This window comes from Myotis myotis, unplaced genomic scaffold, assembly GCF_014108235.1.
Source record: "Myotis myotis isolate mMyoMyo1 unplaced genomic scaffold, mMyoMyo1.p scaffold_m19_p_6, whole genome shotgun sequence".
NCBI lineage: Eukaryota > Metazoa > Chordata > Mammalia > Chiroptera > Vespertilionidae > Myotis > Myotis myotis.
This window is the reverse complement of record NW_023416368.1, coordinates 59,586,824-59,601,092: the sequence shown is the minus strand read 5'-3', so window position 1 is coordinate 59,601,092 and position 14,269 is coordinate 59,586,824. Positions and strand designations below refer to the sequence as shown.

At 36.2% G+C, this 14,269-nt stretch overlaps 1 protein-coding gene across 2 annotated transcripts in view; it reads left to right on the top strand.

Moving 5' to 3' along the window:
* TLL1 (tolloid like 1) overlaps positions 1-14,269 on the top strand; it is a 168,762-nt gene that overhangs the window by 116,597 nt on the left and 37,896 nt on the right. For both annotated transcript variants that reach the window (XR_004968452.1, XM_036315138.1), the window contains exons 12-14: positions 1,399-1,544; positions 12,784-12,979; positions 13,980-14,105. Coding sequence is in view for 1 of the 2 variants with exons in the window: in XM_036315138.1 (XP_036171031.1) it covers positions 1,399-1,544; positions 12,784-12,979; positions 13,980-14,105 (468 nt within the window). In the remaining variant the exon portion in view is untranslated. The remainder of the gene's footprint in view (positions 1-1,398; positions 1,545-12,783; positions 12,980-13,979; positions 14,106-14,269) is intronic.

Below are 14,269 nucleotides of genomic sequence, written 5' to 3'. Positions count from 1 at the left end.
TTGAGTTTTACAGGTTACTTCCTCTAAGGAGCTCTTAATAGAAATATGCTTTCTCTCAAAAACATACAAGAATAAAAACCAAAAAAAAAAATATATATATATATATAAACTCAGTACAGTGATATTGTAGCTGTATTTTAATTATAAGTTTTTGAAACTTTGTGTTATAATATTCACAAGGATGATTTTTAATAAAAATACTTGGTGAATGTAAATTGCATTTTTTTTGTACCATTGATGTAGTAACATATAAATGTACTCAGGGATGTGTACTGGGGAAAAAAGGACACAAGAGTTCTTAAACTGCAAACGTTTTTTTTTTTTTTTCATGATGATATTAGAATATTGTGAAGAACTTATCCTTTTCCTTCGTACTGAATTTGTGTCTGTTTGGTGCCTGTACTGCTGAAATGCTCTGCTAGAGGAAACTGCACAGAAAGTAACTGTGCACATTTGGAGCACGCTTTGTCTCAAGGAGAGGGTCAGCATTCAGGGAAGAATCTGCTGTGTGCTTTGTTCTATCCCAGGGGTGGGCAAACTTTTTGACTCGAGGGCCACAATGGGTTCTTAAACTGGACCAGAGGGCCGGAACAAAAGCATGCATGGAGTGTTTGTGTGAACTAATATAAATTCAAAGTAAACATCATTACATAAAAGGGTACTTTTAGTTTTATTCATTTCAAATGGGCCGGATCCGGCCTGCGGGCCGTAGTTTGCCCACGGCTGTCCTATCCTCTAAGACAATACGCTGGCACTGTGCTCCCGCCTTGCTCTGCTCCTGCCTGGCTGTGGGTGGAGGAGGCCCTTCCTGCTCCTGCCTCTGGTGGGACAGCAGTTTAGGAAATTCAGAAGACAGCAGACTTCTGCTTCCCTTAAACTTTTAAGTGAACGGAGGTATTTTGTTCCAAAGATTAACTGCATGGCAGTGAAAAGGATTATTTGGACGGAGCCACAGATGTTGAGCACATGACGCTAGTCCACTGCCAGGGACCAGAGTTCTGTGCAACTTCTCTTCTGATCAGCTCTTGTACCTGAGGTCAAAACTCGAAAGCAGCCGCTCAGGGAATCACAGAGCAGACTCACACGAAACTTGTAAAATCTCTCAAGCTTTTAAGTGTTAAAAATATGCTTTTTATTTTGAGTAAAAGTGTGGTGATTAAAAAAGCACATATGCCCGTGCTGACTACTATCTAATATTTATAGTTAAGTGGCTAGAATTTTGGGGGCTTTTTTTTTTTAACCATCTAAATTTTTACAACAGTATAACCGGCCAACTTTGATTTTTATAACCTGGACTTTATGGAATTACTCAGCTACAGGCACTGAACTGAAATGTTATTTTTAGAAGAAAATGAAATGTCATGTCTAGATTTACTTATTTATTTTTGCTTTCCCCAGCAATCTGTGGAGGTGAGATCCGTAAAAATGAAGGACAGATTCAGTCTCCTAATTATCCCGATGATTACAGACCGATGAAAGAATGTGTGTGGAAAATAATGGTGTCAGAAGGCTACTATGTCGGGCTGACCTTTCAGGCCTTTGAGGTAAAGTCGTTTAGGCAACCTTCTTGGAGTGTACGCTCTATAAATGGCAGTGGCCTTTAAGGGGATCCTCATTAAATAAGCAAAGAACCAGAGAATCAGCGTTTTAATCAGCCAAGAAGCAAAGGATTGCCTATAAAATGTAACATCAAGAGCCAATGTGTTTTTTCCTCCCATCCTTTCTCTTGTTGCAGACATTTGCAAGGAGATTAAAGTGCGTTTACATTATCTGTGCTATTTGAATCAGAATGTTTGAAGTTCTGACAATAGTTTCTTCTGACAAATGCATGGGCTTGTTTCACAAAACTGTTTTAAAGGTCCATTAAATAATAGGACTTTTATTTCTCTTCTAAACTAAGAGGTTAAAAGGTAGACTGTCTTTTTTGTTGTTGTTTGCGGGGGTAATCCATTTTTGCCATGACACAGAAAAGGGTTTATATCAAAAAGAGGGGTTTAAGTGTTCTTAGGAGCTTCTGCCTTCATGAAAAATATTTATGGAGGAGGTCAGCACCAGCATCACGGTGTTAGATGATACAGATTAAACGAAAGGCCAGTCAGAATTCCGGAGCAAAGTCTGGGCCCCAAATTACCAAACTGGCTAATGAGTCATTTTTTGTGAGGTCAGAGGAACTGAGGGATTAGAAGCCAAGCGATAGGGAAGTTATCAGGAATTTCAGAGTATGTTTAAGGCAAAAATCAGTCTAGAAATTGAGAGCCCAAGTGAAAAGGGGAGGAATGATGAGATGTGGTGGTAGGTCCAGGCAGGGGGCACCCGATGCCACAACTGGAGATGATTACTTCACGGATTAGAACACTGATTCACTGTCCAAGCAAGTTTAAGGCAGTAGGGAACCCCGTAGGCTGCCAGGGTGTGCTGAGGGCAGTGACCCGTGGTGGTGTCTCTGTCCCCACAGCAGGGGCACCAGGGGAATCCAGGCATTACTTACTCAGAAACCCAGAGGACATTGCACCCCCGCCTGCAAGCTGTGTAATATATTTTTTGAGACGCATCTCTACCACTTTGCATGTACCATTTAATTCCCCAAGGCATACATTTTTTTATCATGAAAAAGTTATCTTTTCTGCTGTGGTCATGATGTCTATGCTTTCAACCATTTTGCATGTTTGGAAACCTTGGTTCTGAGATCATTTGATTCACATTTGCATTTTATTATTTTAATGGAACAATAAGATTACAAATATTATTATTCAAATTAGAACATTTTATTGTTAACAGAAAACTAAAATTGGGTAGGATGTGCCTGCTATTTAGAAAACAAAACAACTGGTTCACTGAAAAATTATTTACCTAATAACCTCCTTACTTATATGTTGTGATATTGCAAAAATTAAGCCATGGACTGTCTTTCAATATATAATCCAATGATTTATGGAATTTTATTACAAAAGCGATGTCAGAAAATGCATTTATTCCATGTATCTAAAAACTAGGATAGTACAAAGGACAAGTAGGAAAGATTTACATCTCAAGCACTTAGAACCATGCCTAACACAGTGTAGCTACAATAAATACTTGTTGATTGAGTGAATGATTAAATTATTACTAAGCTTTAGGATTGAAAAAAATTATGTCATAGTTTGGCTCACACTACATTTATTATCTCTAGTTTCTGTTCTTTCTTAATTTTGATTTATTTTCTTTATTTTTAATATATTTTTATTGATTTCAGAGAGGAAGGGAGAGGGAGAGAGAGATAGAAACCTTAATGATGAGAGAGAATCATTGATCGGCTGCCTCTTGCCTGTCCCATACCAATCATGGAACCCGTAACCTGGGCATGTGCCCTGACCAGGAATCATACTGTGACCTCCTGGTTCATAGGTTGATGCTCAGCCACTGTGCAATGCCAGCTGGGCTGATTCATTTTCTTATGTCTTTCTTTTCCCTCCTTCATTTATATACTAGGCGTATTGACTGTCTAATAAGCCTCTCATCTTTAAATGACTAGAACCAAACCTTTGATTGTGTTGTCTTACTCACTAAGCCACTCTCCTTCGGTCTTCCTCATTTTAGTATTTACTATTTCAGTGTGTTTCTATTTACTCAAAGAATATCCTTAATTTTCCCTAACTGGTTTGGCTCAGTAGATAGAGCATTGGCCTGTGGACTGAAGGGTCCCAGGTTCAATTCCAGTCAAGGGCATGTACCTTGGTTGCAGGCACATCCCCAGTAGGAGGTGTGCAGGAGGTAGCTGATCAATGTTTCTCTCTCATCGATGTTTCTAACTATCTCTTTCCCTTCCTCTCTGTGAAAAATCAATAAAATATATTTTTTTTAAAAAAGAATATCCTTAATTCTACTTTTTGTCTTTAACCCCGAGGCCAGTCTATCAGCATATTTCATTTATTTTTTTTCTTCAAAACATGTTCCATATATAACCTACTTTCTGGCCATCAGTCTGGTCCCAGCACTGCCCCTTCTCATAGCTCTATCCTGGTCCTACATATCCTGTTCTCCACACAGTCAAAGTGATACTTTTATAATGTCAGATCATAACACTACTCTGCTTAAATTCTTTCAGGGTTTTTGCATTATACCTAAAATAAAACACAGATTTAATTATCATGGACCAAGGTGTGCCACAATTTGGTCCCAAGCTCCTCCCTCCCTTTGTGCCAGCCCCTCTGGGCCTTCCTTTCCTCAAAAATGCCAAGTTTACTCCCACGTCACAGCATCTGCCATTGATGTTCTTCAACTTCTAGATCTTTTCATTTTTCCCTCATCTCTTACCTAATTCAGATTTTTTCTTTTTTTTTAAATGAAATTTAATCTATTTATTTATTTTTAATTTATCTTTATTGTTAAAAGTATTACTTCTTAATCATCAACTCCTTAAAAAGTCCTTGCCTGGTAACTCAATTTAAAATATTTTCTTACCTACAATTGCCTACAAACCATTATTCTGGTTTACTTCAGTTCATTGCACTTACATCTTTTGGAATTTGCTATGGATTTGCTTACATGGTTATTGTTTGTCTCTCACTAGATATGATCATCAGAGGGTAGGAATCTTACATGTCTTATTGATCACTATATCTCCAGCATCAGTGCATGATTAATATTTGATAATGGGAGGGATGGATAGATGAAGTATATGTGGGTATGGGAGCACATGATGATTGGTAGGTGGAAATTAATATATCCTTCCTTTATCAGAGGTACATAAGTTTTCATAAAAAAGGAAATGTGCCTGGATAGGTTTGGTTTATAGAGGACCTAGTGTGCGGTGTGGCTGAATTTAACTAGAGATCCAGGGTTCTGTGAAATTCAGAAGTGAAAAGGGATTGTCCTAATATACTATCTAAATATTTTTAGATTAGGGAACTGTACTTATGCTATTACACAAATGAGCCCTAAATCAGCATTAATTTTCAGGTACAGTATATCTTCATTACTCACAGATTCTCTATTCACACATTTACCTACTCACTAAAACTTACTTGTAACCCTCAAATAACATTCATGATGCTTCTGGGCTATTCATGCACAGACACAGAGCAGCAAAATATTTGAGTCATCTGACATGCACATTCCTGGCTCTGATGTGCCTTATGGAGAAAATGTGTTAGACAAGCATCATTCAGGTATAAGTTATAGTGCTTTTGCCCATGAGTTCAGTGTTAATGAGTTGACGATATTTTTAAGGTGCCTTTAATCAGAAACACACAGAAAACAAGGTTAGGTATTGATTTCTTAACAAAAACTTTGTTACCAGAAGTTTGCAGGAACCTAACGAGTATTTCTGCAGGAGCAATGTATCCACTAATTCAGTGTTTTCAGTGACTCTATGGAACTGAACCATGAAGACCAAAAATTGACTGTATATATATTTTTAATTTGTTCTAGTGGTCATTAGGTGGTTTATTTCATTTAGTCAGTTACCTTTTTATATCAGTTTATTTCTGTTTGCATAATATATTTTCAGTATATGGCTTATACATTTTATGTTGAAAATGTATAATTTTTAGAAAGTCCTCACCAATCTTCAGTGTTTTGTGTTTTTCCCCCCCAGTTATTATTCCCTAATATCAGTCTTTGCCATTTTTCAAAAACTGTTTCTATTTTCATAACTTTTGAATCTTCTGTTGCTCTCTGCCCTTTCAGATAAAAGGGCCCTTAAGATAAACTTGTGCCCCATCCTGTTGAAATCTATGAAGGATTTACTAGTTGTCCATTATTTATACTTTTTTTGTGAATTTATGTCACAACCTTACCTCTCCTAATGCCATTTAGGCTTTAATGTAAATAGAGGAAGAAAATCTGGACAAGTGCTTTGGTTAATGAATCTTGGGTGCTTTTCAGCAGGAAAGGACACTGTTTGGGGGTTATAGAGTCCTGATAATTCTATATCATCCCATTTGTGAAGCTTTCTCTTCTCTAGTAGTTACGGGTGCGTTGCGTCTGAAGACCAGTACTGAAGTGAGCTTGTGCATGCGTGGAGAGCATGATGTCTACAATCACTTATGAATAACCCTGCTGCTTCTATTCAGCAGCAGCGTTATTCATAAAGAAACCCCTAAAGTACTATCTTACTTGAGCACTTTCCATATGCAGACATACAGAAGAGAAACAGTCTGGAAGACTGGAAATGTTTATAGTAACGACTTTCAAGAACTGTTAATAAAGCAGAAAAGAAGTGAAATAAACTCAGAGCTGACTTATGTTTACTTTGAAATCTCTACATGCATTAATTTAAATGGGATTAAGTTTGAGGTACTTGTCCACATTTCTACACACTGATTTGGTTGTACTTCCCTTATAGAAACCATAGATGCTTAATATTTAATAGTCTTACCCATCATTACTGCAAGTTGCAACATTCCAAACTACTTACAGAAATTTTTATCTTGGCACTTTGTGGACTGCCTAACTAAAAGTAATCCTTTGATTCTTTTAAATATTTTATATTAGTTTAATTTAATTAGACTCGTCTTTGTTAATGAACTAAGAAGCCTAGACAGGGAAGTCTTAAATTACTTAAAATTTTTATACTTGTGATATACTATTTTTGGGATGTTTAGCTAAGAATATATATTAGTGGCCCCAGCTGGGTAGTTCAGTTTGTTAGAGCATCATCCCAATATGCCAAGGTTGTGTGTTCAGTCGCGGTCAGGGCACATACAAGAATCAACCAATGAATGCATAACTAATTGGAACAACAAATCGATCCCTCTGCCCCACCCCTCTCTTTCTCTCAAATCAATAAATAAAATTTTATAAAAAGAATACATGTTGGTTAATGACTATTAAAGAGAATTAAGTAGGTCTTCAGAATGATGGCTAAGGCTATAATCCTACTCTGAAAGATGAGCATGTCTTTGTTTAAGTAAACTTGGCCAAGGTCACACAATGCATAACCGGTAGCACTGTGATTGACACCAATTCCATGGCCTGTGCACTCTTGCGCCCAGGACCTGGTCACAAAGAGAGGCATTGATATTCTCTCATAGCATTAGATTCTTTCCCTTTATAACATTCTTCATTTACACATTTGTACTGTTTAATTAACATATATGTCTGTCAGTCAGGGATGTGTCTGTTTTATTCACCACTCTTTACACACTATCAAGTGTATATTTTCTGGCCATAACAGATTTTCAATGAATATTTGCTAAATTTATGAGCAGTTAAAAATAATTGTGTCATGAAGGAAAAAAATCAAGTAGGCAGCATTTAAAAACTTGAGTCACATAAAAATGAACATAAACTAGACTTTTGATTTTCACATGTTGAGAATATTTTGTTTTTTCTCCTACTTTTTTTGAGCTGTAATTATTTGTGTATTTTAATTAAAATTAAATAGTAATAATAAAATACTTTCATTAAATAATAAAATATTAAGTATGATAGTAAATTTAAAAATAATAAACTATTATTAAGCTTTTCTTCTTTTATTCAAAATTCCTCTTGTTGATAGGATTATTTATTAGGCTCTACTGGATTTTTCCCATTGTGGAAATTAACTTTTTTAGTGACTAATGCTTAGTGACTAACATTGATTTTGCTAGTTATAGACTAATATGTTCTTCCAAAGCAAAGAATAATTACTTGAGCCTCATTGGTGTGCCTCAGTAGTTGATCGTCCAGCCAAGAACCATGAGACCACCAGTTCAATTGCCGGTCAGGGCACATGCCCGGGTTGCAGGCTCAATCCCCAGTGGAGGGCATAGGAGGCAGCTGATCAACAATGTTTCTCTCTCATCGATGCTTCCATCTCTTTATCCCTCTCCCTTCCTCCCTCTCTAAAATATCAATAAAATATATTTTAAAAAGAATAATTACTTGAGCATTATTCCAAATGTATATAATTTCACAAGATATTTTCTATAAAAGTTTAATCATTTAGGAGCTGATTGCATTAATTATATTTTTAAGCTACACACTAACAGTCACGGGAGAGGGTTATGTTTTTTTGTTATGGTAAAATAGACATAATATAAAATATACAATTTTCACCATTTTTAAGTGTATAGTTCAGTAGTGTCAAGTCATTCAGGTTGTTGTGCAACCATCACCACCATCCCTCTCCAGAACTCTTGCAAAACTGAAACTCTACACGCAATAAACAACAACCTCCCTTTCTCCCCTACCCCAACTCTTGGCAACCATTCTTCTCATTTCTCTCTCTATGACTATCTACTCTGCTCTGATACTTCATGTAATTGGACTCATACAATATTTGCCTTTTTGTGACTGCTTATTTTACTAGTGTAATATCCTCATGGGTCATCCATGTTGTAATAGATAGATAGATAGATAGATAGATAGATAGATAGATAGATAGATAGATGATAGATAGATATAGATAGATGTAGATATATAGATTGATTTCAGAGAGGGAGAGAGAGAGATAGGAACATTAATATGAGAGAGAATCATCGACTGGCTGCCTCCTGCACGCCCCACACTGGGGATCAAGCCCACAGCCCGGGCATATGCCCTGACCTGAAATCCAACCATGACCTCCTGGTTCATAGGTCAACACTCAACCATTGAGCCATGCTGCCTGGGCATCTCCCTTTTTAAGGCTGAATAATATTCCATTGTGTTTATGTACCACCTTTGTTTATGCATAAATCTGTTGACAGACATGTGGATTGCTTCCACCTTTTGACTCTTGTGAATGATACTGCTGTAAACTTGGATTTACAAATATCTCCTTGAGACACTGCATTCAATTTTGGGGTTATATACCTAGAAGTGGGGTTGCTGAATCACATGGGAATTCTATTTTTAATTTTTCAGGGAACATAGGAGAGCTTTTATTGGAAATATTATCTGGAAACTTTTCAAGCTTTCTACAAATTAGGTACTGCAGTACATATTTTTGCAGTGTTATGTTTATTTTTAGAAATTTGGTTATAAAATGGAAGCAAAGTGCATGAATGGGTCCTGTGCAGAGGCATAGTCCTTCCTCCAGGCTGGCTCTCCTTCAGTGTCGGCGCTCACCCACATGCACTGACCACAAAGCTTTGCACCGCCAGGCAGTTCTAGAATGCGAGGCTGACCACGTTAGATGGCCTATAATTGATTTTAGTTCTTGCCAATTGGAAATTGCTCGGCTTTTTCATGCTCCCTCTCTAACCTGCTAGTAAAGGCAGGAGCCCCCACTGAGTAACGAAATGTAACCTTAATCCCTTCTCACTAATCTGTGTACTTGTTTTTCCCTCTTTGTGTATTTGCGTCTACTTCCAATATCTCCTAAATATCAGTTCTCTAAATATATTAGAAGCTTACTATCATTTTCATTGTATTTTGTATATGCATGTTAGGTCTGTTTACATTGAGATAAACTTGGCCACATTCATATATGGTTTGGTTACCTTAAAGTCTGTAATAAATTAACATCATCATTATCCAAACAAATTTATTGTATGTGCAGCTGTGCATGGCATTGCATTCAGGTCACATACACGTGAACTGTGTCCAGGCTATAACTCAAGAAGAAACTCCTTTTTTTTTTTTTTTTTTTACTGTTTTTATAAATCACTGAATTTGATATTCTTTTTCTCATGGAGCTTAAAGTTACCGGCATAATATCAATACACTTATTCACTTTTTAGCTTCAACCATATTTATTTCTAGCCAATCAGTATATTGTTTGATTAAATAATTGAAATAGCTGGAGCAAATGCTACGCAAGTGACATAAATACAATAACTGACACTTTCATTTGTGCTCACCATTACTTCTGTGGAGATGTAGTTGAAAAGGTATAATTATAATGACACCAATATAACAGATTCATTGTGCTGGCATTCCACTTAGGGTTAATTCAGTTAAGCTGGAAAAATATGTAAACAAAGGTCATTGAGGTCATTGATAAGTTATCCAGGATGGTTGGTGAACCAGTTATGCATTTCTGAATATTATAAATTCATTTGTATGAGGCACATTTTACTTTCTAAGTAATTCAACAACTGTAGCCTTTACTATGTGAGAATACAGTGCATATTTCTATTGTGTTATCCATAACACCAGGTGCATAATATTTAATATGTAAGTAATACATAATTCATAAATAGCTACCAGTGGAATCAATCCTACAATTGATCATGAAATATTTATCCTTGTGTTTCATATAAATTATTTAAACTTATTAAGTAGCCAGTGACTATACTTTAAGTTAAAATTTAAAATGATCTATTGCATATCTGTTAAAAAATAGACTGAGTTTTATTTACAGGGAAATATCCATTATCTTATTTCTTTTCAATCACTGAAGAAATATAAATTTTTGTTTCATTTTTCAATAGTGTCTTTTGTTTTTCTCGTTGTAATATTGTAATTTTTAAAAGCAGTAATCTCCTAAAATAGTAATTAAAAAGCTTTTTAAATTAATCTTCTTAATTTTTATGCTGCAGTGTAATTCTGTTTCTATTAGTTGATTTCCTACCACAGGAGCTTCTTCCTTCATTGTGTGGTCTCTCTTCCTTTCCTCTTCTAGCTCCTCCTACCCCCTTCCAATATGATTCATGAGTCAGGGGCAGTTCATTCTGTGCTGCTTTAAGCAAGTGAGTGTAGGATGGCTTGCTGAGAACATGGGTTATTTTCCCTGCAGTTTTGTCTCTAGTTCGATGTTGCTTATTCTTCCATCAAGCCCTACACCTTGAGAGCTTTAGATGTTATTTTATATGTCCCTTGACTGAAGAATAGCCTTTGGCCATCTGGAAATGGTCTCATCTTTATAGAGAACTTTGATTTTGAAAGGAGTATATTAAAAGCGACGAGAAGAAAGCATATATATCGCTGATCAGATTGGCCTGGTCATCTCCAGTGACTAAGTTACTAGTGCCTTAATTAGTTATTGCTAGCTCTCCCTCCCCGTCTCTCCATTTAAACAGCTACAGTTTAAAAAGTGTGTTTAAGCCCTGGCTGGTTTGGCTCACTGGATAGAGCATCGGCCTGGGGACTGAAGGGTCCCAGGTTCGATTCCGGTCAAGGGCATGTGCCCATGCGGGCACATCCCCAGTGGGGAGGGTGTGGGAGGCAGCTGATCGATGCTTCTCTCTCATCGATGTTTCTAACTCTCTATCCCTCTCCCTTCCTCTCTGTAAAAAAGCAATAAAATATATTTTTTAAAAAAGTGTGTTTAAAAAATGAGATGTTATTTATATTAAATATTTTCTATTCATTCCCATAATCTCACACAGAAAGAGAATACATTTTTAGGGAAAAGTCTGAATTTATTAATCAAATTTAATGAGCCTGATGGAGCAACGTTCACGCCTCCTACCCCCAACTTCTCTTACCTCTTGTTCCACTTTATATTTTTCCATAAAATGTATTACTTTCTAATAGTTTATGATTTTATTATTTTCCTGTTGATTGTTCCTTTGCTCTCAACCCACCAGAAGTAGCTAAGTCCCATGAGGGTGGGGCGCTGTCATTCTGCTGAATGGTGCCTTCCAAGCAGTGGGAAGAGTGCCTGGCAGAGAATAGGCACTGACTGTTGAAGGAATCCTACTGTGATTGGGAAAAGGAAGCAGCAAATGTAGTTCTTAGTTCTAACCAAATCTGTGCTTTAAAAATCAATTTTTTGTCTTTTGTCCTTATGCTACTTAATTTGAAGACTGTTGCTATTAATGTTTGACAATTCAGGAAACAGATTCTTCCAACAACTATGTAGTATTTCTGTGCCTTCTGGTTGTAGTTCCATGAATGACTGTATTTTGCAACCGAATTCTATATATCAGCAAAGTGTATGTCAGGCAGTGGTTCACAAGATGGAATACTTTTCATGGTTCTCTAGCTTCAGATGTCTAATAAGCATTTGACTCTATTAAAATTTCAGGATGAGTGCCTCCTTTCTGTAAAAAAATAAAATAAAAAAGCAAGAATTTTATTTAGAAATTGTCTCATAGCTTTTAAAATAATTTGTAAATTTTGGCTCTGTTGCTTTTAGAAGTAGTTCCAGGCAAAAACATGAGTCCAGGAACTTACAGTTCTCCGTAAGTTTCATAGGCCAATAGTCTGATCTACCATTTGCATTTAGTTGTTGAAGAAGATACATTGAGTTCTGCCACTTAATATGGGTTGAGGGGAGTGTGTTGAGGTAAAAGGGCTCATCTACGTCAGCCGAAGTACTTGGAGAAAGGCCTCGCCAGTGCTGACTCTACAGTACGGTGGTCTTTCTACATGTAACTATGCTAACTATCGGTAAATAATTCCATTGACTGGGAAGTAATGTAATCCATATTATCAGACTTTCCCTCAAAAATATATCTATAACCTAAAACAGTGTAATATTTGCCAATAGAATTTGAATGCAGCTTTCTTTGAATAAAATAACCATTTCTTTGATTAACAACGGGCAGTTGTTATACCTATATTCCTGAGAAAATTTTACACTTCTTGTAGCATAATCTGGCCCAGACATTTAAGGACCATTATAAGTATGGATATGTTATCTGTTCTATTTTCTAAAGAATTACCACTTGTATTTTAATTTTCTTTTAAAAGGCAGTTTAACTTTTGTTGATCCAGATGCATACAGATGTATTGTTCTGTAGATTTGTTTTTTATCTCTCCACATTTAGCAGAATAATATGGGTCTTTTATCCATGGGCAGTGTAGATAATCACCATGCACACTTGTAAGATAGCAATCTGTTATATGACCATATCAGTATTATGGCACTGGGAATACATAATAATCTTACTATAGAAATTGTTTTATCTATTAATGAGACATATGTTCACATACTTTTACTCTCTTAAGATTGAAAGACATGACAACTGTGCCTATGACTACCTAGAAGTTCGAGATGGGACCAAAGAGAATAGCCCTTTGATAGGGCGTTTCTGTGGTTATGATAAACCTGAAGATATCAGGTCTACCTCCAACACCTTGTGGATGAAGTTTGTTTCTGATGGGACTGTGAACAAGGCAGGGTTTGCTGCCAATTTTTTTAAAGGTAATTTAAAATAATTTGAAATGTGAGATTTTCCTTGTCCAGGATAAATGTGACATTTAGCTTTGAGGTAGGGACAAAAGTTTTATTGAAAGTTGAAGTATACGCTGTTCATAAGGGGATTTTGATGGGTTTTGAGGACAATGATTATTGGTAAAATACTAGAATTTGGGACATTGTTGCACAGGGTATTAGGGTATTAGTTCTGTTAGGATATTCTACCATTTTAAAATGAAATAGACAAAGTAAAATTCAGAAAGGGATCTATAGACTGGGAGAAAATATTTGCAGTATAGTCAACAAAGAATTCATACTGACTTGTAGTTCATCAATTTATTTCTAGGTGACAGCATGTCCAAATCACCCATTATAGAATGGCTTTTACTACATTGGAAAACATTTATGGTCTCTTAGTGGAATACCTAGAATGTCTATTTTTTTTACTAAGAATATATATTTTCATATAGTACATTTTTGTTTCATATATAATTAAAAGTATATTGGTGTAAAAATATGAAATTATATTTTTTGGATTAATATGTCTATATAAAAACACTGAGTGCTTTACATTTAAAGAGGTCCAGTAAGTTCCTGAGTTTTTCCTTTTTAATTTATATTCACCATGACATATTTCTTTAAAATGGATATCTAGAAAACTATACTATGATACCAGCAGGTGAAGCTGTGTTTTTTTCAGAAAGTTTTTCTGTTTCATTCTGAAAAATAATAATACTGTGTCTGAGATATGGTGCTCTGCAGTTGGCCCTGCTCTAGGTTTCTAGTACTTCTCTTGGTTCTTACATGTCCTTAGGATGCAGTGACATGAATTCTTGTTTTTCATCTATTAAGGGCTTGCAAATTGTTCCTGCTCCTTTGTTGACACTATTAATTGGCTCATTTTCATCCAGAGCTATTAAGCATATCATAATTTCAAAAAACCTTACACCTTAGTATATAAAAACAAAATACTCCAGTCATTCTCTAACTCATGCCGTCTTTATAGAGGAAGACGAGTGTGCCAAGCCTGACCGTGGAGGCTGTGAGCAGCGATGTCTGAACACCCTGGGCAGTTACCAGTGTGCGTGTGAGCCTGGCTATGAGCTGGGGCCTGACAAAAGGAGCTGTGAAGGTATGACTGGGTTTGCACTTGGAGCTCCCTGCTGAAACCCTCGACCTAATTTCTTTCTTTCATTAAAGTCTCATTTCCTTTCTTTCTTTCCTTTCCTTTTCTCTTCCTTTCCTTTCCTTTATCATAACTTCTTTCCTCAACTAGTAAGACTCAATGTTTAGTCA